The following is a 26,655-nucleotide window of genomic DNA, read 5'->3' as shown; positions in this document are numbered from 1 at the left end:
TAATATCCTTATCAATTTAGATAAATTTACATTATTTATAAATAAATAAATACAATTTGTCAGAATTACTTAATACATTTGATACTGAGTGGCTGACTCCAGAGGTTGTTATTTTTATTGCCTCTGACGCAGTCTGCATCAGCGAAAGAACAACCTCATGTAGGCTGAGCTGTTTGAGAGCAGCACAGAAAGGGACCTGGGAGTACTGATGGATAGCAGGATGACCAAGAGCCAGCAACATGTTCTTGTAGCCAAGAAGGCAAATGGCATCCTGGGGTGTATTAGAATGGATGTGGGGAGTAGGTCAGTAGAGGTTCTCCTTCCCCTCTACTCTGCCCTGGTGAGGACACATCTGGAATATTGTGTCCAGTTCTGGTCCACTCAGTTCGAGAAGGACTTAAGGGAATTGCTTGAAGGAGTCCAGCACAAAGCCACAAAAGTGACTAAGGGAGTGGAATGTCTCATTTCTGAGGACAGGCTGAGGGAGCTGGGGCTCTATAGCTTGGAGGAGACTGAGGGCTGATCTCATTCCTGTTTATAAAGATGCGAAAGGCAATGCTGAGAGCACAGCCAGGCTGTGCTCAGTGATGTCCAGTGATAAGACAAGGGGCAGTGGGTGCAAGCTGGAGCAGAGGAGGTTCCACAGGAATGTGAGAAAAAACCTTTTTCACTATGAGGGTGACAGAGCCCTGGAGCAAGCTGCCCAGAGAGGTTGTGGAGTATCTTCTGGAGACATTAAAACCCTACCTGGATGCCTTCTCCAGGTGCTCCTTCTCCAGTGAAGGAGTTGGAATAGATCATATTTTGAGGCCCTTTCCAACTGGTTACATTCTGTGGTTCAAAACAAAACAAAAAAATATGTTTAAAATTTTTCTTAAATAAAATTTTAAAATTAAAAACTGTTATCTTAAAAATAGTTTATTCCCAAGCAAGGAGATAAAAGCTTTTCTGGAACAAAAAGTGTAGTGGAATAGTGTATTCTGGGCCAAACCCAACTACAACCTAATCGCTGTTATTTTGAATACCATGTAACAAGAGAATGAGTGAAGTTAGGAGTTAAAAATTATGTAAGCAGTAAGGAGGTGTTTGATTACTTCTCTTTCTATTTCACAGACAAGTCTGCTTTCAGAAAGAGTACCCACTCCTACAACTGGGGCCGACTCAACTTCATCACTAAGTCTAGAATCAAAAAACATGTAAGTTGATGCTTAGCTTTTGCAGGTGCAGAAGCATTAACACAGATTGCTGCTTTATCCACAACTGAAGCAGCTTATAACCCTGTGTCTTTCTGCCATGAGTGTAGTGGTAAGCAAAGGGGTAGAAATCCTAGTATAGGTCTCAGGAAGGTAAAAAATTGTTCTTGACCTTTCAGGACTGCCTTGGTGTGTCTAGTCAATGTAAAATTGACTAAGAGTTGATTCTGTTTTCACTACAGAAATTGGTTTGAGGAAAATGTGAAGTAGAAAGCATAGAACAAAGTAGCTGGCTTTGATGTGCTGTTAATTTAAAATGCTGATCTGCTGAATGGTATCTACACCTCCAAAATGTTATGGAACAAGATGGGCAGCATTCTATCTGTAAGCCTGATACATATTAAGTGAAAAACATCCTTCCTTTCATACTAAAACTTCATGTCTCTTTAGAGAGGCTCTTAAAAAGCGAGATGAAAATTACACACATATCTGAGAGTGTGAAAATTCAGGGTGATGCTTGGTTTAGTGCAAGATCCAGTTAAATAAGTTGATTCTTATTTATACTTTACTATTGATTTCATGTATAATTTGCAAGGAGACCTCAACAGTTATTATTCTAATCTTTGCTAGTGGCTTGTGAACTGCTTACAGTAATTTAAATCCAGAAGTGAAAAGAAATCCAGGGATGCAGAGCCATGACTGAGGAGGTTGCACTACGATTGACACAAACTACAATTTCCTCCTAGCATCTAGATTTTTCATTTAACTATGGAAGAAGACAGCTGATGTATTTCTAGGTGAAATTGCTCTTTCTGAATGTCATGTAGCATGGATTCTGCAGGAGGAGTGATTAAAGTTTGGAGTAATGATTGACTGCTGTGAGAAAAGCTGCCTGCTGCTTGCTGGTCTTAGGAGTCAAAAATGAGAAGTGAGAACTAGAGATAAGAATCCAGAAAGAGCTTTTAAAGAAGCAGAATCATGAGTGTAGTGATACCTGCAAGAAAGGTACCTAATCACTTCTGGTTTTAGGGCATGACATATTTTGTAGGGCAGAGGGTATCATCATCCTTTATTTTTGCAATTGCCGGTATCTCTGCCACGTCTGTAGAAAATGTTTCCCACCTAACTGCTGCTGCTGCTATGTAAAGCCATTGTGTACATATAGCCTCACTTTTCTAGTTCTGTACTAATTTCTGACAGGAGCATTTATCTCCCTCAAATATGCAGGGGTTTTGTAGCTCCTCATAGTTTTTTTACATGGGCAAGAAGTTCTGTGCCTGCTTTGCCAATTTGGAGCTGCCACAATAATACCTCAAGACCTATTCAGAGTCAGTAAGTCATAAGTACATTTGAGGATGGTCTTTTGGGTTCCTTATTGCCTCATCTTCTTTCTTTCCCTATTCCTACCTAAACTGAATTTTGCCAGGATGAGTTTGAATGTTTCTAGAAAATCCAGATAATATTTTCTTACCTTTTCCAAATGCTTTTTTTAAACTGATGTAGAGCAAACATAAACACAGAGTCCAGTGAATAAAGCAGTGTTGTTTTCCAGAGTCACAAAGCAGTTTTACCTTGTTCTCCTGTACTTTTTAACATACCTTTTTTAATTACTGTTTTGTTACTCTTGCAGTTTGTTATGGGAAGAGACTTTGTTAGATGCCTTGCTAAATTTTTCTGCCACACCCAAAGGATTACTTCTACTCCATAGTACAGGTGCCATGAATGACTGTGTGAACTTCATGGTCAGTAGCTTATCAAAAACACTCCAGGTAAGGATTACAGAGTCTGCACTTTTTTTTTTTCCTTCCTTAATTTTCTTTTTTGTTTCATATTCTTTTTCATCCTCTTTCAGAGTATAGTAAAATAAATAAGGAAAATAATAAGAAAATAAACCCAGCAACTATTTTGTCACTTAGTTCTTGCACAAATGAATTTAAAATACAGCTTAGAGCCTTTGATATTGGGGCTGCACTGATTGAAGTCTGTTGTAAGTTACTTATCTTCAGAATGTCAGGCGTCTGTTTAGGTTTTTTGACTTTCTACTGTAGAATTTCAAATGACAGAAGAAATATTTTTTTTCTCTAAGCCTGAAGTTCTCTTGGCTGTGTTGGTCACCTTGAGCTGGCAGTGTGCATGTGCAGCCCAGACAGCCAACTCTGTCCTGGGCTGCAGCAGGAGCAACGTGGCCAGCAGGGCAAGGGAGGGGATTCTGCCCCTTGACTCTGCTCTTGTCAGACTCTGCCTGGAGTACTGTGTGCAATTCTGGAGCCTCCAACACAAGAAGGACATGGAACTGTTGGAGTGAGTCCAGAGAAGGCCACAAAGATGCTCAGAGGGCAGCAGCAGTTCTGCTATGAGGACAGGCTGAGCGAGTTTGGGCTCTGCAGCCTGGAGAAGGCTTTGAGGAGACCTTATAGTGGCCTTCCAGTGTCTGAAGGGTGCTACAGGAAGGCTGGAGAGGGACTACTGACAAAGTCTTGTAATGATGGGATGAGGAGTAATGGGTTTGAACCGGCAGAGGGGAGATTCAAACCAGATGTTAGGAACGGGTTTTTTCTAGTGAGGGTGGTGAGACACTGGCAGAGGTTGCCCAGGGAGGTTGTGGCTGCTCCTTCCCTGGAGATGTTCAGGGTCAGGTTGGATGAGGTCTTGAGCAACCTGTTCTAGTGGGAGGTGTCCCTGCCTGTTGGGGGGGGGCCGGGTTGGAACTAGATGATCTTTGATGTCCCTTTGAGCCTAAACCATTCTATGATTCTGTAAATGTAATAAAAGCTTGGATAATATGCATTTTTGAAGAAAAGCAATCATGTTCCATACATCCTACTGAATATGTGCAAAAAAGCATGCTATTTATTCTTTGCTGATGTTACATGTCTCAACTGTAGCATTTCCATTCTGATAAACTGCTTCCTAAAAATGGTTTGGAATCTAACCCTGCTAAGTCTGTAGAGGACAATATCCATGAACTGTTCAAGTCTACCGCAATAGATTTAATTCTGTAAACAACCATAGAAAAGATCAATATTTAAAAGATCATTTGAGAGTTTTATGCCCTCTGAACAGCTGAACTTTTCTGTGTGTTACTAACAGACTGATGAATATGAAGAGTTTGGTAGCAAAGCAATCGTCACACAAATGGCAACAACACCAGCAGGTGCAGTAGCTCTACAGAGTTCAGGTCAGTTGAAGAGCGATGATGTTGTGAACATTTCCATGCTGTAGTCTTGCATAGTAAAGAAAGACAGTGAGAAAGATGTCAAAAAATAGTAGCTAAATGGAGTAATTACATAATATTAGCAAATCTTGCTTGAATTCATGGTGTTTTCTTCTGATAGAAATGTTTGCTTTCCAACTTGGAAGTCATTCAGTCCTCTTGATGCAAGTTGAGGTTTGGGTTTTTGTCTGTTTTCTTGGGTTTGTTTTCTTTCTTTGTTTCTGTTTCTTAAATTATGCACAATCATTGCTTCATTGATTTAGATTTCCAGCCTTGTGCAAAGCATTTGACACTGTCCCCTACAATATCCTGGTTTCCACATTGGAAAGACATTGATTTGATGGGTAGACCATTCAGTGGATAAGAAATGGGCTTGATAATGGCTCAAAGAGTGCCAATCAATGGTTTGTTATCTATGTACATGGAGACCAGTGATGAGGAGCTTTGCTGGTGACATGGACTGTGGGACTGAGGCCTCCTCAGCAAGTTTGCTGACAACAGCAAGCTGTGTGGTGTAGCTGACATGCTGAAGGGATGTCACCCAGAGGGACCTTCACAGGCAGGAGTGAAAGGGCCAATGCCAAGCTCATGAAGTTCAGCAAAGCCAAATGCAATGTCCTGCTCCTGTGTCAGGGCAATCCCAGGCACAAATCCAGGCTGGATGGAGGATGGAAGATGCATAAATATCATCGTGCTCTAGAATAAAATAGTCTTTGCAAGCTGCTGCTGTAGATTTTAGATTGAGTATAAGCAAACCACTGGAGAAAGGCAGTTTGAGTAAGGGATTGGGAATAGCAAGGAGAGTAACCTTCAGGTAGTCTGACTTGTGAGATTTTAGTCCACAGGGCAGACAATATTTAGAGTTAGGATTGTGAAATGAAATACTTTTAGTATGAAAAACTTTTTTCTGGCATTCTTGTCATTCTCCTGATGAGAACAAAAATTTGGTTTAGGCTTTATAAAGACACTTGTAACTGAATTATGGGCTCTTCTGGAATGTGGAAAGGATGATGTGAGGATAACGCGACCCAAATCTACTCCAGTTGACCCTATTGACTCAAGCTGTCAGAAGGTGAGAAATTATTTCATCTTCTCTATGGGGATGAGAAAAACAGGGCTATATTTCAGATAGGATGATAACCTGTCTTTCTGCAAATTTTTATTAGACCTATACTTGCTTCTTGGAATACAGGTCAAAGGTAGCATAATACACTAGACAAATGATGACTGGTCGAAATGGTTCTTGTGTTGCATGGCAAGTCACAGTGCCAAGGATCCATTAAAGTCAATATAAAATGATAAATAACAGTCACAACAATGGCTTACATTAGTAGCCATCAGATCATGTCTCTGATTACTATAGCACTGTCAGAGAGAAGGACATGTTTTAGAGTATGCTCTGTCTCTAGATTTTAGAATTCTGTGACAGTGAAAATGTCCCTGGAGGTGTTCAAGGCTGGATGGGGCACTTAATGCCAGGAGGCTTAGAGGTGAAGGAGGGTCAGGGGTGACCTCATTGCTGTCTACAACTACCTAAAGAGAGGTTGTAGCCAGGTGGGGTTGGTCTCTTCTGCCAGGTAACCAGCAACAGAACAAGGGGACACAGTCTCAAGTTGTGCTGGGGGAGGTCTAGGCTGGATGTTAGGAGGAAGTTGTTGGCAGAGAGAGTGATTGGCATTGGAATGGGCTGCCCAGGGAGGTGGTGGAGTCACCATGCCTGGAGATGTTCAAGCAAAGCCTGGATGGGACACTTAGTGCCATGGTCTGGTTGACTGGCTAGGGCTGGGTGCTAGGTTGGACTGGCTGATCTTGGAGCTCTCTTCCAACCTGGTTGATTCTATGAATTTCCAAAATTGTTAGTCAAATTTGCTAGCTAATACATATTTCACAGACACTACTGCCCATTTTGGTTATGCAGACACTTGCCAGGCTTTGCAGTCTTATTTTGAGCAGCTCTGTTTATGACAAGCTCAACCTGCAAAAATTGATAAGAACAAACTTAGATGGACTTGCTGGAGTGGGTCCCAAGGAAGGCCATGCAAATGATCAGAGGGTTGGAGCACCTCTCCTGCACGGACAGGCTGAGGGAGCTGGGGTTGTTCAGCCTGGAGAAAAGAAGGCTCAAGGGAGACTTAATAGAAACATTTTAGTATCTGAAGAGGGCGTACAAAAAGGCCTGAGAGGGACTGTTACAAAGTTACAGGAAATGAGTGGCACTGGTTTGAAATTAGAGAAGAATTAGATTGGATGTTAGGAACAAGTTCTTTACCATGAGGGTGATGGAACACTGGAGCACATTGCCTAGGGAGGTGGTTCAGGCCCTATCCCTTGAGATATTCAAGTTCAGGCTCGACAAGGCTCTGAGCAACCTGATCTAGTGGAGAATGTCCCTGCCGACTGCAGGGAGTTTGGACTAAATGAGCTTTGGAGGTCCCTTGCAACCCAAACCATTCTGTGATTCTGTAATTGTTAATGCTGAATTTTACTTAACTGATTAACATTACCTTTTGTCTCCTCTCTTTTTTTTCCCTTTCTCTAGTCTTTCCTCTCTCTGATAAACTTGCTTACTTACCCTGCAGTTCTTGAGCTTCTGAGTAAACAAGATATACCAAATAAACCAACATACTCACTCCGTGAAGTACCTACAGCTATTATTGTAAGTATACTCCTAGTTTGAAAGAAAAGAAATGGAGAAATATGAAAACATCTTTCCTGAGGAAAGATTACTTTAGTCATAGAAGTTTTTTCTTCTTACTGAAAGATGTAATTTTTTTTCTGCATTTTGTGTTACATACAGCATGAGGGCAGTATGTGCACATATCACTTCATGTTAACCTGCATTTTCATTTTGAAACCTCAAAGATAATGTAAAAGTTGATACCCAATTTAAAGATTTCTCTTTCCTGGCTTGTGTTAGAATTGTGTTTTTTCCACAAGGAAATGAAAGTGACACCTCTGTATGGGCATGCAGTTGCATACTGGAAAGTGCTGAGAAAGAAATTACACTTGGATAATCTATGGATATAAAAAAATAAAAACAATAAAAAAGAACTAAACCAAACCAGCAATCCCCAACCACAGATGGTTCATGCAGAGAAAATCCCTGATTAAGACACTTTTCAGTCCTAAGTAAAAGGGTATTGATATTATTTTTATTAGTTCATCCTACAGCAGTCTATTAGGGATGTTTTTCCTCATCTGCAAAGCAGAAGCAAATTGAATCCTTGACCTTGAGTGACACAAAAATTATGAATTGCTGTCATGTTAAAGTGCTTTTTTTAGCACAAGCTTTCGATTGGAACTAGATGACCTTTAAGGTCCCTTCCAACCTAAACCCTAATGGTAAAGAACTTGTTCCTTACATCCAACCTAAATTGTCTTTTCTCCAATTTCAAACCATTGCCCCTCATCTGATCACTACAGGCCTTTGTAAACAGACCCTCTCTTGCCTTCTTGTAGGCCCCCTTCAGGTACTGGAAGGCCACTATTATTTCTTCTTAGAGAAATAATTTCCATACATGTTTTAATAATAGGCTTAATTTCATAATATAGAGGGTTTATTTATATATATATTCATATAAAATAGTATATAATTTTATATATATATATATATAAAATAATAGGTTTCATTTAATAATAGGCTTCAAGCTGTTGAGAGGCCTGGAACATAAGCCCTATGAGGAGAGGCAGAGGGAGCTGGGGTTGTTTAGCCTTGGCAAGAGGAGGCTCAGAGGTGATCTCATTGCTGTCTACAGCTACCTGAAGGGAGGCTGTAGCCAGCTGGGGTTGGTCTCTTCTGCCAGGCAACCAGCAATAGAACAAGGGGACACAGTCTCAAGTTGTGCTGGGGGAGGTCTAGGCTGGATGTTAGGAGGAAGTTGTTGGCAGGGAGAGTGATTGGCATTGGAATGGGCTGCCCAGGGAGGTGGTGGAGTCACCATCCCTGGAGGTGTTCAAGAAAAGCCTGGATGAGGCACTTAGTGCCATGGTCTGGTTGATTGGCCAGGGCTGGGTGCTAGATTGGACTGGATGCTCTTGGAGATCTCTTCCAACCTGGTTGATTCTATGGTTCTATGATTTTTTAGTGAACATCCCTGTGAAACTAATATGTACATAATATATAAAATCATACCTGAGTGGTTTACATCTGTCTTTTTCTGGCAGGATATCATTGACAGGCTTATAATTTTGAATTCAGATGCGAAAATCCATTCCTTATTCAGTTATGAACAGTCACATACCTTTGGTCTGAGGTAAGATGCTTTTTATTCTGTGATCACATTAAATAGGATATAACATGCTTGGTTGTGTTGCTTCTGCTAAGATAACAGTGTTAAGTTTTTGTTGTGTGCAAAGGTGAAATTCCTTCTTTTTGTAGCACAAGAAGATTAAATGGAAAATGGCCTACCAAATAAGAATACTGATGAATCTAAGCTTGTTACATATAAATGCATATATTGTAAATATGATAAGCAGTAATAGAAACTGCATGTTGTTGTTTTGGCTGCTTGAGTTGAAAAGAAAGTGTGGTACATCTTTTGTAATGCTTAAAAGAAAAAAATCATCTTATTTTCTCATTAAAATGATATTTAAAGCATTGATTTAATTAGCACCACATTCATTTCCAAAACTGATAGATATTAATCCTCAAATTCACATTTTTTTTCCTTCTTAACATATTTTGTGAAATTGAAATGAAAGATCTGCTGGATTATACTTCATCATATGGAAAACTGATAACCTTGGTTGGGCAAGATACAGCCCAACTGATTCAATACTGCAACGTTAGCTTTCTGCAGCTGTATTTGAGCTTTGTTATCTCAGGAACATTATTTGATGCTATATATATGAATAACCCATAAGATGCAGTGTAATTTGCTGATAGGAATGAGCATGGAGGAGATGAATGGTGGCACAATTTGGAGTTTGGACATGATTTTGTCTTAGAGATCAGAAGTTAGAAGTGCTGCTTTGGAGGAAATTACTAGTGGATAGAAATGAGTAGTCCAAAGATGAAATTTGTAAACTAAGCTATTATTCTTCATTTATTGTTATACTGACCACAAAAAGCTTGACAGAACTCTCATTGATTTAATTAGGGATAAGGGAAAGCAAGATGTTTTGCAGTATAAAATAATAGTTTGCTTTTAGATTGCATTCTGTCTTTTTAAGTTGAAGAACAGACTTATCCTAGAATGATACTAAGATTGTTTGTATGGTATAGGCAAAAGAGTTGCTCTGGTTGTCGAGGTGGTGGTTGATTCCCATGCTGTAAGACTGAAATTGGCTCACAAATCAATGGGTTGTGTGTTGAAGTTGTGCTGAATGCTTACAAGATTTTTACCAAGGCCTATACCCCCATGGAGGAACAGAACTACCCATAAGTACAGGTGGGAACACTGTAACAAGCTCTGTAGTCAGAGGTAAAGACATTTTCTGTTGGACACTGACAAGTGAAAATCCAGTTAAACTCAGATTTCAGGAAAAGATTAAGTAGTGTAGAAAAGAATGTCAGTGTAGAAGCCTACTCATAAAAGTGTGTTAGATAGTAATCAGAGAAAGGAAAGATATTGAAGCATTTAAATTTAGTTTTCAATTGAGTATCCATGTTTTGCAGAGACTCTTTAAATCTCAGGGATACCAAGGAAATCGTATTTAGCTTAATTTTTAATAGATTTAGTATTTTTTTGTTTGCTTTTATTGTTCAAAGGCAGCAAGGACAGCACTCTGTTCAAGAGTTTGGTTTTCTTCAGGGAAATACCTGGAAAACTGGAATTACCTGGAGAATAAAGTATTTTTCCTTCAGCTATGCAAATTGGGACTGTTGTATAGCATCATAGAATGGCTTAGGATGGAAGGGACCTTACAGATCATCTACTCCAACCTCCCTGCCATGGGCAGTGACACCTCTCAACTAGTCTTGGCTGCTCAAGGCTTGATCCACCCTGGTGCTGAACACCACCAAGGAGGAGCCAATCACATCCCTGGGCAACCTGTTTAATTTTAAAGACAGAATGAGTTTGCTTAGCATAAGAGATTCATGAAGATAATGTTTTGTAGAATGCTAAATTGAACTGCAATGAAAAACAGATTTATTTTAGGCCTGCATAAGTAAGGTAAGGCTGAGTTTTTATTGTAATGCTCTGTGTGAATATTCTAAATCACAGAATAAGTTGCATTGGAAAAGACCTTAAAGATTGTGTAGTTCCAACTCACTTGCCATTGGCAGGTGCACCTTCCATCAGACCAGCCCACTCAAGGCCTTAAACAGCTCCAGAGAGAGAGCATCCACAACCTCTCTGTGTTCCTCTCTGTTCCAGTGTCTGCCTTTATCTTTCTGTTGAATTACAGAAAATGGTAAACAGTAGTTTAAGTCACATGTTAATCAATATCAGCCTCAGGGTTGTGGAGCTACAGAGCCTGCTACAGATAGGAAAAGAGTATTGGTTTATTTGTAGCATAAATATTTTGACATCAAGTCACATTATTTTTGGTCATAAAATATCATGGTGAGTATTTTTTCATATAATACTCTTTTTACTCACTTAATGGGTGCATAAGATGATAAAGCTTCACTTCTTTTAGTGTACAAGACTATTGTGATTTAGGAAAGAGAATTTAAATAGCTACTACTATATTGACATCAAAATCAAGCAGCATCTGGAAATTTGCCTCAAAGCAGTATGTATTAGTCAAAATTTCGTGTAGTGCACTCCAGGGAAATCCAGGAGAATGAATTAAATCCAGCAGGAGCTGGTGGACAATGTGATAGGCAAGAGACAACTTTCTGGAGTTAGGAAACATAGGTAATAACCACCTGTGCATTCTTGTCCCTTGTGTTTTCATCTGCATTGTAAACACACCCTCTTACATCTAATTGCATCTTAATAATGAGCATATGCAATAATTTGTTCCCTTAATTGTACTTCCATTATGCTTACTGTTAATTAAGAGAAAGTGTTACTCCAATGATTGCAACACAATAGAAGAGCACTAATTATCTTGTTTTCTAAAAGCAGAAGATAGAAATCCTGATCATTCTTTTTCCTCAGGTCAACATTCTGTTTATCATAAAATCATAGAATCAACCAGGCTGGAAGAGACCTCTAAGCCTATCCAGTCCAACCTAGCACCCAGCCCTAGACAATCAACCAGACCATGGCACTAAGTGCCTCTTCCTGAACACCTCCAGGGACGGTGACTCCACCACCTCCCTGGGCAGCTCATTCCAATGCCAGTCACTCTCTCTGGAAAGAACTTCCTCTTAACATCCAGCCTAGACCTCCCCTGGCACAACTGGAGACTGTGTCCCCTTTTCCTGTTGCTGGTTGCCTGGCAGAAGAGACCAACCCCAGCTGGCTACAGCCTCCCTTCAGGTAGTTGTAGACAGCAATGAGCTCTGCCTTGAGCCTCCTCTTCCCCAGGCTGCACACCCCCAGCTCCCTCAGCCTTTATACATTTATGATTTTAGAAGAGAAAGCAATGGAATATTATTTTTAAGCAAATATTTGTATTTCAGTGATGGCATTTTTCCATGTAGATAAAAACTTAATTTGAATGTCCAGCAGAGGTTTATGTTTCTCTGAAATAAAAACCAGTCAAACAAACCCAGCAGATTTGGGTTTGTTACATGTTAAGTCTTTTGTTAAAGCTTTTGAACTGTGTAAAATTTGATTGTAGAGAACTGCTTAAAAGTTTATTTTCTAAAGGAAAGACATCATTTTATCACTCTCCCCCCCATTCTTCAGACAAGCTGACTCTTGGGTTGCCTTACCAGCCTATTCTTGTACAATGGCTTCACATTTCACATAGATTGTGACTTTTGGTATTCTGTGATACAAACTTAAAAGCAGACTGAGCTGCCCAGTGATTTTCTTTCCTCTTGGTTATTCAGTGCACACAAAAAATCTGTTGAGAACCATTCTTTGCTCGCTCAAGGATGTGCCACTCGAGTGGCTAAAAAGGATTTTTAACAGAAGAGTGTACCTGACCCAATTCTGTCTTGGCTATTTTTCAGACACTTCAAAGAGTTTGAGTTTTTCTGTTTCATTGTGGTTTGCTTTTGATAATTTTGTTTTGTTTTCCACTTTGAGATCTCATAAACATGTTCACCTGTGTCTTTCCTCTGCATTGCTGGACTCCTGACTGATGTGCTATCGTTTCCATGTGTCCTTCTGCAGGTTGTTAAATGTGCTATGCTGCGAGCTCAATACCCTTTTACTCTTGGAGACTCAGTACAAAGTGTCACAAGCTCTACTAACTGCTCAGGAGGAAAATGTCACAGAAACTTCAGAAGGACCAGGGTAAAAAATGATGGGAACTGTGTTTTAACTCTAAAACTTTTCTCCTGAGATGACATACAGGAGTATGTTAGTGGCTTTAAACGTATAAATACACTCTCTGATGATGGCTTCTGATGTGCATAAGTTTAGTTACATGCAGGTTTTTAGTACATCTTAACCTAGGAAAAGGTACACAAGTTTTGCTCTTTCTCCCATGTCTGCCTCAAAAGTGGTGATAAATAAAGCCCCATATATTTATTTTTTTTTCCTGTTTTTTGTAGTAATCTTACTTCTTAAGGATGCAAAATTTGTGGATGTAAATGTGCCTTTTAATTGGCGTTTTATATTCTTTTATATATATAATCTAAAATTCAGGTATTGTTTACATGTTTATGAATCATCATGACTTTGCTTTTAAAAAATCCTTATAACTTAGTTGATTCTCCAGCTTCTGTGACTTTCCATTACAGACTTCTAAAGGAAAACTATTTTAGGGACAGAAGCAGACAATCAGTCACAGATATTTTGTCCTTTCTCTCAGCATGCTGAATTTAAGAACTGTCCTCTTACTGTTCCCTATATGGGACCAGTACAGAGTTCAAATTCATGTGTATAGGTGAAATCTCAACAGATAGAGACAAATGTCTCTTCTCCCAGACAGCCAGCAACAGAAGAAGGGGACACAGTCTCAAGTTGTGCTGAGGGAGCTATAGGCTGAATGTTAGGAGGAAGTTGTTGCCAAAGAGAGTGATTGCCATTGGAATGGGCTGCACAGGGAGGTGGTGGAGTCACCGTCCCTGGAGGTGTTGAAGAAAAGCCTGGATGAGGCACTTAGTGCCATGGTCTGGTTGACTGGATAGGGCTGGGTGCTAGGTTGGACTGGGTAATCATAGAATCATAGAATCAGTCAGGGTTGGAAGGGACCACAAGGATCATCTAGTTCCAGCCCCAACACCCACCCTAGAGCAGGCTGCCCAGAGCCTCATCCAGCCTGGCCTTAAACACCTCCAGGGATGTGGTCTCAACCAATTCCCTGGGCAACCAATTCCAGGCTCTCACCACTCTCATGCTGAAGAACTTCCTCCTCCCATCCATGATCTTGGAGGTCTCTTCCAACCTGGTTGATTCTATGATTGTTCTTTCCCATTTGAAGATCAAACTTACTATTTCCTTACTAAGGAAAAAGTTCTAAGAAACTTGGTGAATAAAAACTGATTTTCCTTCCATTTAAAAACTTTCATACCACGTGCTAGAAAGTGACTTTAAAAGTTGACTGTGTGCTAATTATGAACAACACTGCATAATTGTGACAGCAGAAATTTGCTGGTAAGACAACTAAAGACCAAATTTTGATAGTCCATTAACTGTCTCCCTGCTGAGCCTGTGTGGACATAAAGTTTGCAAATTTTTCTTCTCTTTTTTGCCCTGTGATTCCTCTGATGTATCCAACAAGCAGTGAGTAGGGAAGTGTGAAATTAGAATGAAGCTTGCAGACATCTCAAAGGACTTGATGCTTCTGTTTGCTTTCCAGGTTGTGTTTTAACTCCAGTATGTCTCTCAATGTATTCTTGGTCTTTAAAGTTTAGTGAGTTAAACAGTTGGTAAATCAAAGTGGTTTTCATGTTTGGAGGGTTTGGGGTTTAATATTTCTATTTTGGTTTGGTTTTTGTTTTTTTTTTTCCTCAGGGATTTTATAATTGATAGTCTTTCAGTGGAGAGAAACCATGTTCTTGTAAGGATAAATCTCATTGGAGGCCCACAGGAAAGGATTTTGCCTTCAAGAGTACTAGATGAGGTTAGAATCTTAAGAGTTTCTGTTTCTCTTCATTAATTGAACAGTTTTGCTGATAATTCAGGATTTGGAAAATCATTTAATAGGCAGAAACAACACTGCACCTTCTGTTTATAAAGGGGTAAAATTAAGAAGTGATACATTGAAAAAGTAACCTTGTTCCCACTGTGTGGAGGTTGGCATGTGGCTAGGAATTGCCTCACCCCGATGAACTGCTTCTATTGCTTCATTTTAATGTTACTTCTCCTCCTTAAAAGTCACATTTATAAATTTAGGTTATCCTTTCTTCCATCTTCCTTTTATTTGCTATTTTTCCCACACTTAGGGTTTCATCTGAAGTAATTTAAAGTGTTTTTTAAGCAGCTCCTTTAAAAGTTCTGCTTCTCCCTGCCTATCAGTCTCATAAAGGTGAAATGCAAATTAGAATCACAGAATCAACCAGGTTGGACGAGACCTCGAAGATCATCCAGTCCAACCTAGCACCCAGCCCTATCCAGTCCCACTAAGTGCCTCAGCCAGGCTTTTCTTCAACACCTCCAGGGACTGTGACTCCATCACCTCCCTGGGCAGCCCACTCCAATGCCAATCACTCTCTCTGCCAACAGCTTCCTCCTAACATCCAGCCTAGACCTCCCCCAGCACAACTTGAGACTGTCCCCCCGTGTTCTGTTGCTGGTTGCCTGGCAGAAGAGACCAGCCCCCACCAGCATGACAGACAACTACATCAGTGTATAAAACTGAAAAATCCAATTTTTGTGTATTTGTTGTCTGATTTATTTGTTTGGATTGGGTTTTTTTTATATTTATTAAAACTGAAATTTCCTTTTTGCTTAAAAAAAACAGCTGCAAAATCAAAACTATCATTGGTATATAAGTGGTTGAGGCCCCATCCCTGGTGGTGTTTAAGGCCAGGCTGGATGAGGCTCTGGCCAGCCTGCTCTAGGGTAGGGTGTCCCTGGGCATGGCAGGGGGGTTGGAACTGGCTGATCCTTGTGGTCCCTTCCAACGCTGACTGATTCTATGATTCTATATACTACAAAAATATTCTGCCCCAAATGGCTTTTTTTGGGTTTTGTAATCCTTTAACTGTTTCTTTTTTTACTAACAGAATATCTCATTGCAGTATCCAGCATAATTTTGATGTTTACTGTACCATATACTATGAAAAAATTCTGGTATATACTACAAAAAATTTCTGACCCTAGATTTTTTGGTTTTGTTTTTATCCTGTAACTGTTTCTTTATTTACTAACAGAATATCTCATTGCAAATTGTAGTATCAAGCATCATTTTGGTTCTGTACTATAAAAAAATTCTGGCCCAAATGGTTTTTTTTGAGTTTATTTTATCCTTTAAGTGCCTTCTATTTTACTAACAGAATATCTCATTGCAAATTGTAGTATCAAGCATCATTTTGGTGCATAGACAGTAATTCTGAGGTGTTTACCTCTGTGTTAGTTGAGAAAATGTTACTAATTCTTGTAAATGAATTTCTTTCTGGTCCCATTTCTAGGGCAGTGATCCATATCCTTGGCCAATGTTTTCATCACTCCCTTTGCCAAAGTGCTATCTTGCAGAACTTCCTAGGAAAGCTGAATTCAAACAAGGTACTTACAAAGCATACAAGCAGTGTATATGTTAAACAAGCATCTCAGTCTTCTAATAGTCTTTTTTCCTTCCTCCTTGTTGCCCCCTTCCCCCCAGCTCTCAGGTGATTATCTCAGAAGTGTTTCAGGATGTTTTTTTTATCCTTGTCTGTATTTGTAGCTAAGTAAGTTGGCTTGGTTTTGCTTGTTGGGCTTTGTGCAACTGCCAGTCTGCAAAGCTCCGTTTAGTAATCTAATTCTCATGCAAACTTCCATGATTAACCTTTTGGCTTGTCTCAGGTGGGTGACTCATGAGATGCATTTGTATGATCTCTCTAGTAACTGGAGCAAGACTGTGTGGTTAAGGTACACTATTTCTGTGATTCACATCCCTGTGTTTACAAAGCTTGGTGGTGTGTGAAATAGACAGCGTTTAGGATAGTTGGTTTCCACGCTGCACATCAGTTTGGAATGTGGGCAGACTGAAGAATCCTTTGAAGAACTACCTAGGCTAAGCAGTTTAATTGACACAGAGAAACAGTTTTAAGGTTTTAATTTGCATGGACAATGTAAAAGAACCTGATGAACGTTTTACAGGAAGAAATCAGGCTTTGTATTTGGTCATGTTTGCTGTATCCTTGAGATGTGTTTATTTGAAATGGTTTGTGAATTTTCTTAGCCAGTACAGGTTTGGAAGTGATAGAAATTCTACATTAACTCTCTTCTCTTCAATCAGAATTTTTGAGGTATGAGTTCTTGTTAGGGCTTCGAGGAGACATTGGAGTGGCCTTCCAGTATCTGAAGGGGGCCTACAGGAAGGGTGGGGAGGGACTATTGACAAGGTCTGGTAATGACAGGATGAGGAGGAATGGGTTTGAACTGGCAGAGGGGAGATTGAAAGTGGATGTTAGGAAGAAGTTCTTTACAGTAAGGGTGGTGAGTCACTGGCACAGGTTGTCCAGGGAGGTTGTGGAGCACAGAAGCCCCAAATGTGATCACATTTGGGGCTTCTGTGCTCCACAACATCCCTGGAGGTGTTCAAGGCCAGACTGGATGAGGCCTTGAGCAACCTGTTCTAGTGGGAGGTGTCCCTGCTTATGGTGGGGGTTTGAACTGAATGAGCTTTGAGGTGACTGCCAACCTAAGCCATTCTATGATTTTATGACCTACAGGAAGGCTGGGGAGGGGCTGTTTAGAAAGGCCTGTGGGGATGGCATGAGGGGCAGTGGTTTGAATCTGGAGCAGAATGGTTTAGGTTGGATATCAGGAGGAAGTTCTTTACAATGAGCATGGTGAAACTACTGGAATGTGTTGCCCAGGGCCATGTCCTTGGAGATATTCAGGATCAGATTCGATGTGGCCCTGGACAGCCTGATCTGGTTGGAGGTGTTCTTGCTGACTGCAGGGGGGTTAGACAAGATGACCTTTGAAAGGTCCCCAATACATGCTGTGAATCTTAAACTTAATTCTCTGTCATTTGATTTTAAATATTCTTGTGAGTTGTCTGAGGATCCTCTCTTCTATCCTTGACTAAGGGAGGAAAAGCTTCATTGGTTACACAAAAGAATGTTGTCTTCAGTAGGTTACTTGCCTGTCTCTGTTCTGATGACAGAAATGGAAATTGTTAATTTGGCAGTTGCAGTAAGTAGGTAGCTCATGTTCTACTGAGAGTATTTACTGTGGGATTTTTGTGTCTTCTCTAGGCTTTTTTGCAGGCTTAGATACACATATCTTTGTTAGCTAGGTTTTGAAGTTGCTTAAGTTGGTTTTTATTGTTACAGACTCCATTTCCAAGGGAACCTTAAAGCAAATATAGGCCTCCACATAGTCTTCAGCAAAATTCTTCAGCTAGGAGCAGGTGTTAATCTGTTGGAAGGTAGGAGAGTCCTGCAGAGGGAGCTGGACAGGCTGGATGGGTGGGCAGAGGCCAATGGGATGAGATTTAACAAGGCCAAGTGCAGGATTCTGCACTTTGGCCACAGCAACCCCAAGCAGCGCTATAGGCTGGGGACTGAGTGGCTGGAGAGCATCCAGGAGGAAAGGGACCTGGGGGTACTGATAGATAGTAAGCTGAAGATGAGCCAGCAATGTGCCTAGGTGGCCAAGAGAGCCAATGGCATCCTGGCCTGCATCAGGAACAGTGTGGCCAGTAGGACAAGGGAGGTTATTCTTCCCCTGTAGTCAGCACTGCTCAGGCCACACCTTGAGTCCTGTGTCCAGTTCTGGGCCCCTCAATTCAAGAGAGATGTTGAGGTGCTGGAAGGTGTCCAGAGAAGGGTGACAAAGCTGGTGAGGGGCCTGGAACACAAACCCTAGGAGGAGAGGCTGAGGGAGCTGGGGTTGTTTAGCCTAGAGAAGAGGAGGCTCAGGGCAGACCTCATTGCTGTCTACAACTACCTGAAGGGACATTGTAGGCAGGGTGGGGGGCGGCCTCTTCTGCCAGGCAACCAGCAATAGAACAAGGGGACACAGTCTCAAGTTGTGCCAGGGAAAGTATAGGCTGGATGTTAGGAGGAAGTTCTTCACAGAGAGAGTGATTGGCATTGGAATGGGCTGCCTAGGGAGGTGGTGGAGGCACCGTCCCTGGGGGTCTTCAAGAAAAGCCTGGATGAGGCACTTAGTGCCATGGTCTGGTTGACTGGATGGGGCTGGGTGCTAGGTTGGACTGGATGATCTTGGAGGTCTCTTCCAACCTGGTTGATTCTATGATTTCAGAGATGACTGTAACACTGTAGTCTTTTTTTCCTTATCCAGTTGTTGGAGCATCAGTTAAGATTTTTAAAGGATACCTGTTTAAACAGTATAATTTTGGATGCATTGATGCTGCTAGGCACTAACACACCTACAGTGCAGCAGTGGCAAAGTAAAGATTTAGTTTTGCAAAACCTGCAGGAAAGGATGAATATCAGAGGGGACAAACTGCAAAGGGAAATAGAGGTCAGATCAAGAATCCAGGAGGAGACAGCAGAGATGGATGGGCCATGGTCATGAAGTCCTACTTTCTTGAAATTGCTGTGGTTTGGGGTGGTTTTTTGTTTGTAGTTTTGTTTCCTTCAGAGGAATCAAATTTTCACCTCAGATCTCTGTGAAGTTGACTGATTAAATCTCAGCTTGTAGTCTCTGATCCTCATCTGTCAAACTGAATTACCACAATCCTTCAGGAAGTAAAATAACTGTTTAACTTGTGGAGGAGTGTTGCTTTGCAGTCCTAAGTTTTTCTTCAACCTTCACCTGTTAACAGAAATAGCAGAAAAGGGCAGAGAAAGACCTAGAAATCCTACTGATGATACTGGCAGAGTAAATCCTTCTTCACATGAAATTTTCATACTCACGTACACTGATCTAAGCACCAGTGCCTGTTATTTGGAAAGTCACTAACTGAGGATTTAGTTATTTGAGGCTGACAAAGCAATTTCATGTTAACTCATTTGGAATGATTAGTGATTAGAATAATTAAGTTACTTGTAAGCATCTTTTTAAAAACACATGTATAATAAATTATAGTGACAGGGATACAATTGCTGATTATAAATCATTAAGGTCTTTTAGACTTGCTTGAAATAAATTATATGCAATGTCATAGTTCTGTTGAAAATAATCATCTTAAAAGTACAAGATAATTTATATCTAGTATTTTGTTTGTGGTAACAATTAAGTTTCATTGGAAAACTCAATACTGAAATACCCCAAACCAATGAAACCAACAGGAAGTATTCCTAATAGCTGTAGACTGGCACAAAGAGTTGCATAATCACAGTGTGTTAGGTTGAATCTTTAATCAGAAATCTCTTTAAATGACAAAATTTGTTTCTATTAGTGTTTTTTTTCTCCCAAAATGTAAAAACAGAGCAAAGGAGAATTTGCAAGCTATGAACCTTCATCATCTTAATGAATAGTTAGTAGTATAGGCTACAATCCTTCATAACCATAGGAACTGCACAGTCCACTGTCAAAGGGATTGTGCACAGCTGGAGTGAGTGCATGTGCATTTACCTTGTTACAGAGCTTTCTTTTTCCCCAGAAGCTGACCAGAAAGTATTTCACAGCAGATCAAGTAGTGTGGGAAGCAATCTGCCTGAGGAGAGGCAGTCTAATTGATTGTTTCCATTTGATACGCTCAGGATTTTCTGTTCAAAACTCAGTTTGATCAGTTTTCTCTTACATAAAGTACTTCATAAAAGCACTTGGCATTTGAACTTGAAAGTTGGTCTGCCTTCTGAAAACCAGAACTTGGTCAGCCCTTCCAACATGTGTTTTGTAACACATCTTGCATATAGAAATAGATCATTGCCTTTCTGATTTGCTAAAGCATATGCATGCATTCTTTTAATTACTGCCTTGAACAGATCCAGTGTGCCGTGTCATCCTGTGTCATGGGAGGTTGCTGATGTTTGTTGTTCATTATGCAGTCACAGATAGGAAATTTTGGATGCAGAAAATACTTGTTTTAAAGAAAAAAACCAAAATCTTAAAGGCTTTTGTACAGACATGATACTGTTGAAATGCAGCTTAGCATTTTCATGTAGATTACACATGCTGGTTCTGCACGTGTCGCTATGAATCTTCTCTTTTCAAACCTCACTCAGCTAGTTGTAAATTTACTGCCTCAGCCTTTGATTCTTTATTCTAGCAAATTGGTAAAATTTCATCTAACTTAGTAGAAAAGAGAGCAAAAAACCCACTTCAGCCAAGAGAAAAGCAGACACACATGCTGTCCTTTTGACATTGCATCAGTGGCGGTTTTAATTTTGAAGGCATGTCTCCCTGTTGTAAAGAGAATAGATGTCTTTAAGAACAAGGTAAAAAGGTAACAGCAACATCTTTGACATTTTCTTTGCATTTTAGATGAATATTTCATAAAATTATTTTTGTCAGATATATATATATATATGAAAATATGTGTTATATATATTTTATATTTATAATAGATATATACAGTAATCCCAAGCACAAATGCAGGCTGTGCAGTGACTGGCTGAAGAGCAGCCCTAAGGAGGGGGACGTGGGGGTGCTGGTGGACAAGAAGCTCAGCACGAGCCAGCAGTGTGCACTTGGAGCCCAGAAAGCCAACCAGAGCCTGGGCTGCATCAGGAGAAGTGTGGCCAGCAGGTGGAGGGAGGTGATTCTCTCCCTCTACTCTGCCCTAGTGACACCCCACCTGGAGTACTGCATCCAGTTCTGGAGCCCCTGGGACAAGAGGGATGTAGAGATGCTGGAGTGAGTCCAGAGAAGGGCCACGAGGATGCTCAGAGGGCTGCAGCAGCTCTGCTGTGAGGACAGACTGAAAGAGTTGGGGCTGTGCAGTCTGGAGGAGAGTAGGCTTCCAGGTGACCTTCTTGTGGCCTGAAGAGGGCCTACAAAAAAGCTGGGGAGGGACTTTTCAGGATATCAGGGAGTGACAGGACTGGGGGGAATGGAGCAAAGCTGGAGGTGGAGAGGTTCAGGCTGCATGTGAGGAGGAAGTTGTTGAGCATGAGAGTGGTGAGAGGCTGGAATGGGTTGCCCAGGGAGGTGGTTGAGGCCCCATGGCTGGAGGTGTTTAAGGCCAGGCTGGCTGAGGCTCTGTGCAGCCTGCTCTAGGGTAGGGTGTCCCTGGGCATGGCAGGGGGGTTGGAACTAGATGATCCTTGTGGTTCCTTCCAACCCTGACCTATTCTGTGATTCTATATATATACAAAAAATGTTACCTCATGCATTTGTGCCTCATATATAACCATTGTACCAAAAGTGTACCAAAAGACATTGTTCAGGTAAAAGGTAAAGCATTCAGAAGTTTAGAAATCCCTGAATTATATTATTGCAGCCTCTGACAGCACCATCAAGGAGCCTGTGGTCCTGGATGCACCTTGGTTCTTCAGAAAACTAAGTTTAACAGTCCAAGTGTTGGAAGGTTGATCGTTTCCTTTTGTGGTATGGTTTTTGGGTGCTTTGGGGTTTATTTTGTTAATTTTATTATTGCCACAAAACTTGCAAAGAGACATTTCAGCAACAGCAAAAGTATACTTGTGGTGGGTTGACCCTGGCTGCATACTAGGTGTCCACCAAAACACTCTGTCACTCCTCTCCTCAACTGGACAGGTGAGAGAAAATAAAATGAAAGGCTTGTGGGGTTGAGACAAAGATAGAGAGAGATCACTCACTGATTGCTGTCACAGGCAAAACAGACTCAGTTTGAGGATATTAGTTTCACAGAAGGGTAGGGGTTGGAAGGGACCTCTGGAGCTTTTCTAGTGCCAGAGCAGGGTCACCTAGTGCAGGCCACACGGGCAGGTTTTGAAAGTCTCCAGAGAAGAAGACCACAGCCTCTCTGGACAGCCTGCTCCAGGGCTCCAACACTCTCACAGCATTACAGATTCATCAGACAATAACACTTTTTGAAATTTCTTCTAGGTAAAGATCTTGACAAGCTCTTATCACTCTTAAAAAGTCCAGAGAAGCCAACGGGATGGACAGAAATGTGTAGAAAACAGTTCTGCAAAGTCATGAAAGCCAGACCAGATAACATCAGCGGAACAAGTGAGTACGACTTAGTGAGTTAAAGCAAGCAAACAGAGCTAATACATTTTCAGAGCCATTGCTAACCTGTTCCTCCTTTTAAGGAGAAAATTAAAGTCCAGTTTTCCTTAGGTCTAAGAAGGCTAAAGAAGGTTGGACTAACTTCAGTTTTGAGTAGTAGTCTGCCATAGGCTCTCTTTGCTAAGTATGCAAGAGAGAATTCTCCAGGCTGTGATTTCAAAAGAAGAAATTGAGGTAACTGCATTAAACTTCCATTTTGAATTGATCCTCAAAGGATCTTCTCTGCAAGAACATAGATTCTCTGATCTTATTAAACATGGACCAAATCTACTGCCTCAAAGATCACTCAGATCCAGATTCTATATGGAGTCTGCTCTTATTTTTCGGTATTGCCAACTTAAAATACCACATCCAACAAAAAAAGGTGTTTTAATAATGCAGCCAAGATGTTTTAGCTTTTTATGTCCATTTCCACTCTCATTCTAAAAGAAGCCTTCTTGAAAAATCAATTAAGTGCAGGTGAATGTGCATTTAATTTGTGACATTTGATAAGGATTTGAAAGCCATTAATAAAGATGGTAGTTGTGGATAGTATAGGATATGCAACCTTCATCTCTAATGGAAGCATTGTCAGTTCTTATTACCTTGCATTCTTATTCACAAAGAAAACACAGACTGTTCCTTTGCTGTTTCAATGTACAATAATTGAAAGTCTCTCTCATCTTAGGAATTCAACTAAGTCCTCTTTATTGTTGCCAGTCTATGAAATACGAAGTTGGCAGTTCCCTTCTTAAACTGTGGAATGGTCGAAGGAGTTAGAAAAGTCAAGACACTGCTCTTACAAGGATGTCAGCTGTCCAGGGTTTTCATTCTTGAATTTTTAATCTCTAACACAGCCAAGGAAGACTACTGTTAACTCCTCAGAATGTTCTTTTCCTTTCAACCTCCTCTGAAGCTTCTGTGAGTTGGTATAGAATATGATGCAGTAACAGTAGTTCCATTAGAGGGCCTAAAAATGATAGAATCACAGAATCAGTCAGGGTTGGAAGGGACCACAAGGATTATCTAATTCCAACCCCCCCTGCCATGCCCAGGGACACCCTACCCTAGAGCAGCCTAGCCAGAGACTCATCCAGCCTGGCCTTAAACACCTCCAGCCATGGGGCCTCAACCACCTCCTTGGGCAACCCATTCCAGGCTCTCACCACTCTCATGCTCAACAACCTCCTCCTCACATGCAGCCTGAATCTCTCCATCTCCAGCTTTGCTCCATTCCCCCTAGTCCTGTCACTCCCTGACAGCCTAAAAAGTCCCTCCCCAGCTTTTTTGTGGGCCCTCTTCAGATACTGGAAGGCCACAAGAAGGTCACCAGGGAGCCTCTTCTCCTCCAGACTGCACAGCCCCAACTCTTCCAGTCTGTCCTCACAGCAGAGCTGCTGCAGCCCTCTGAGCATCCTTCTCTGGACACACTCCAGCATCTCCACATCCCTCTTGTCCCAGGGGCTCCAGAACTGGATGCAATACTCCAGGTTGGTCTCAGCAGAACAGAGTAGAGGGGAAGAATCACCTCCTTCCACCTGCTGGCTACACTTCTCCTGATGGAGCCCAGGCTCTGGTTGGCTTTCTGGGCTGCAAGTGCACACTGCTGGCTCCTGTTGAGATTCTCATCCAGCAGCACCCCCAAGTCCCTCTCCTCAGGGCTGCTCTCCAGCCACTCACTGGCCAGCCTGGAGTTGTGCTTGGGATTGCCTCAACCCAGATGCAGGTCCTTGCACTTGGTCTTGTTGAACCTCATGAGGTTGGCTTGTGCCCACCTCTCCAGCCTGTCCAGGTCCCTCTGGATGGATTCCTTCCCTCCAGCCTGTCTGCTGCACCACACAGCTTGCTGTCATCAGCAGACTTGCTGAGGGTGCACTCAATGCCACTGTCCATGGCACTCACAAAGATGCTGAACAAGACTGGTCCCAGAACTGATCCCTGAGGGATACCTGATGCTTTTCAGTTTCCCACTTAAACCAAAGTAGGAATTAGCTAACCTGTCATGGTGGTTATCTATTAAAACAGTTCTAATCACATGATTTTTTAAATCAGTGTTCTTATGCATTTTAGAAGCCATTTTGATGACCCTCCCTTTGCACATGAATTCTTCAAGGGGAAAAAAAAAATCCTTCAGGAATTCATCTGTCTTAGGAGCATACTGCTATTGTTTAGGGAATTTTAACCCCTCTTTCATTTATTCTGTATCTGATTACACACTCCTAACTTAAAATCCTCTTCATTCTGGATGTGTGGATTAGATTTGCATGAGGTAATTGCCAGTCTCTTAAACATCAATGGTAATACAGCCAAGCTACCATAATTGAACAGAATCAGCATTTCTCCTGAGTTGGTAGGGCACAACACAGATCTCTGCCTCTGAACATATCCTCTGCAGGAGAATTTGGCCCTTTACAACTGCACCCTCTGTACTATGCCATGAGCTTCCCTAAACTTCTTCTGTCTCCTTTTCCAGTTAAATACAAAAATCACTGAGGCAGCTTCCACCTTTATTAAGACTTTTCAGGAAGTGTCCACGTGGCAATTAAATGCTTTAGGATTAAACCCCAGGAATTAAAATTTCACACAGGCATTCTTTTGGAAGAGACAAAGGCCTGTGACAAATCCTCTATCGATGAACCAGATTTTGTTTGCTTAAACTCTGCTGTGTATCTTCCCCTCTCAAACTTGATTTAGAACATTTCCAAGATCCTGATAACACTTAGGTACTTACAAATGATAGAAATCAATTTAGTGCTTGACTTTCCTAAAATTGCTTAGCAGTTGAGCTGTCACTTGTCCCATTAACTCAAGCACTGAACTGAATTATTCACCTGCTGGGTCAAGTGTGGAGATGCCTTCCAAGAAAAAAGGCAGAAATGTACTATCTCTGCCTTGGTTTGGAATTTTCTGAGTTAGTGCCATTTTAGGTTCTTTTAGCATAGCTCCTGTTTGCTGCTATAGTATTTCAGTAATCACAATACTAACAGTCAGACAGTTGACATCTACCTAGTTACAGACTTCACATTGAATTTCTGCTCTTTGCTGTATCCAGCACAAATATTTCTTACATTGTTCAGGGGCCCAAATTCCACTAAGCATATTAGTGAAGATTTGTGAGCTTGTTTATTCTCACAAAAGGAATAAACTGCTCCTCTTCTATAAAATAAATGGCTTTTTGCCAGTCCCATATGGTTTATTAACCATGATTAAAAATAACTCTATTATGTTTAAGTAGCAGTTTCTTCTCTCCATAAAAATGCATAAGACCATAAATTACCCATGTAATTTTTTTCTTTGATTTAATAGTCCTTTGCAATTCAAAATTAATTGTTTTGTTGTTGGAGTTGGCTGCTCTTAACTTGTAAATCCCCATTCAGCTCTTGTGGTGAAACTTCTTTTCCTCTTTGCTCTGCATATCAACAAAGCCTTACTGAAAATCAGTCTTAAAGAACTTCTTCTGGGCTCATTCAGTGTAAGTCAATTTCTCTAAATGTTTTAGGCCACTAATCCAGGGAAAAAATAATAACTTAATGTCACTGTGGTAGTTTGAAATAGTTGCAAGAAGAGTTAATTATCCTGATGCTATATTTTTCTTCATTATTTTTCTTGTGTAAGAAGCATCAGACCGTGGGGTCTGTTGCCTTCCCTCTCACACACAGAACTTGGACTGCAGTCCTGGGTTAGTTTCCTAGCTCAAGAGTTTCTGACTTTCTCCACTGCCACTCCCACCACAGGCTGTCATCCCTTACTTCTGCTCTATCAACTGTTTGAGCAGCTGTCCCCTAAAATGAGTTAGTGGAATTACTCGGTCTAAAACTGGCCAAACCACCTATGAGTGCTTGGAGTCAGGTACAGGAATGAGAGGCTTAGGGCTACTAAAGTTAACCACTGCCATGAAAATGGTAATGTGCAGTCTTGGAATGGGAAATCCTGTGGGTAGCAGTACTTACTACTCTCCAGATATACTTCCTTGCTTTGCATTGGTGTGAAAAGAATGTTGGATCACTGTTCTTCAAATTCTCTTTGTCATGAC

General features: G+C 41.0%; 1 protein-coding gene across 4 annotated transcripts in view; it reads left to right on the top strand.

The window, feature by feature from the left end:
- TBC1D32 (TBC1 domain family member 32) overlaps nt 1-26,655 on the top strand; it is a 62,859-nt gene that overhangs the window by 18,182 nt on the left and 18,022 nt on the right. For 3 of the 4 annotated variants that reach the window (XM_064170377.1, XM_064170376.1, XM_064170379.1), the window contains exons 18-27: nt 1,114-1,196; nt 2,824-2,962; nt 4,284-4,371; nt 5,361-5,479; nt 6,947-7,063; nt 8,572-8,660; nt 12,588-12,710; nt 14,376-14,484; nt 15,995-16,088; nt 22,458-22,583. In XM_064170377.1, coding sequence (XP_064026447.1) covers nt 1,114-1,196; nt 2,824-2,962; nt 4,284-4,371; nt 5,361-5,479; nt 6,947-7,063; nt 8,572-8,660; nt 12,588-12,710; nt 14,376-14,484; nt 15,995-16,088; nt 22,458-22,583 — 1,087 coding nt within the window. The remainder of the gene's footprint in view (nt 1-1,113; nt 1,197-2,823; nt 2,963-4,283; nt 4,372-5,360; nt 5,480-6,946; nt 7,064-8,571; nt 8,661-12,587; nt 12,711-14,375; nt 14,485-15,994; nt 16,089-22,457; nt 22,584-26,655) is intronic. The other variant, XM_064170378.1, reaches the window with a different exon arrangement.

Source organism: Pogoniulus pusillus, chromosome 33 (genome assembly GCF_015220805.1).
Source record: "Pogoniulus pusillus isolate bPogPus1 chromosome 33, bPogPus1.pri, whole genome shotgun sequence".
Taxonomy (NCBI): Eukaryota; Metazoa; Chordata; class Aves; order Piciformes; family Lybiidae; genus Pogoniulus; species Pogoniulus pusillus.
This window is presented reverse-complemented; position numbering and strand designations above follow the sequence as displayed.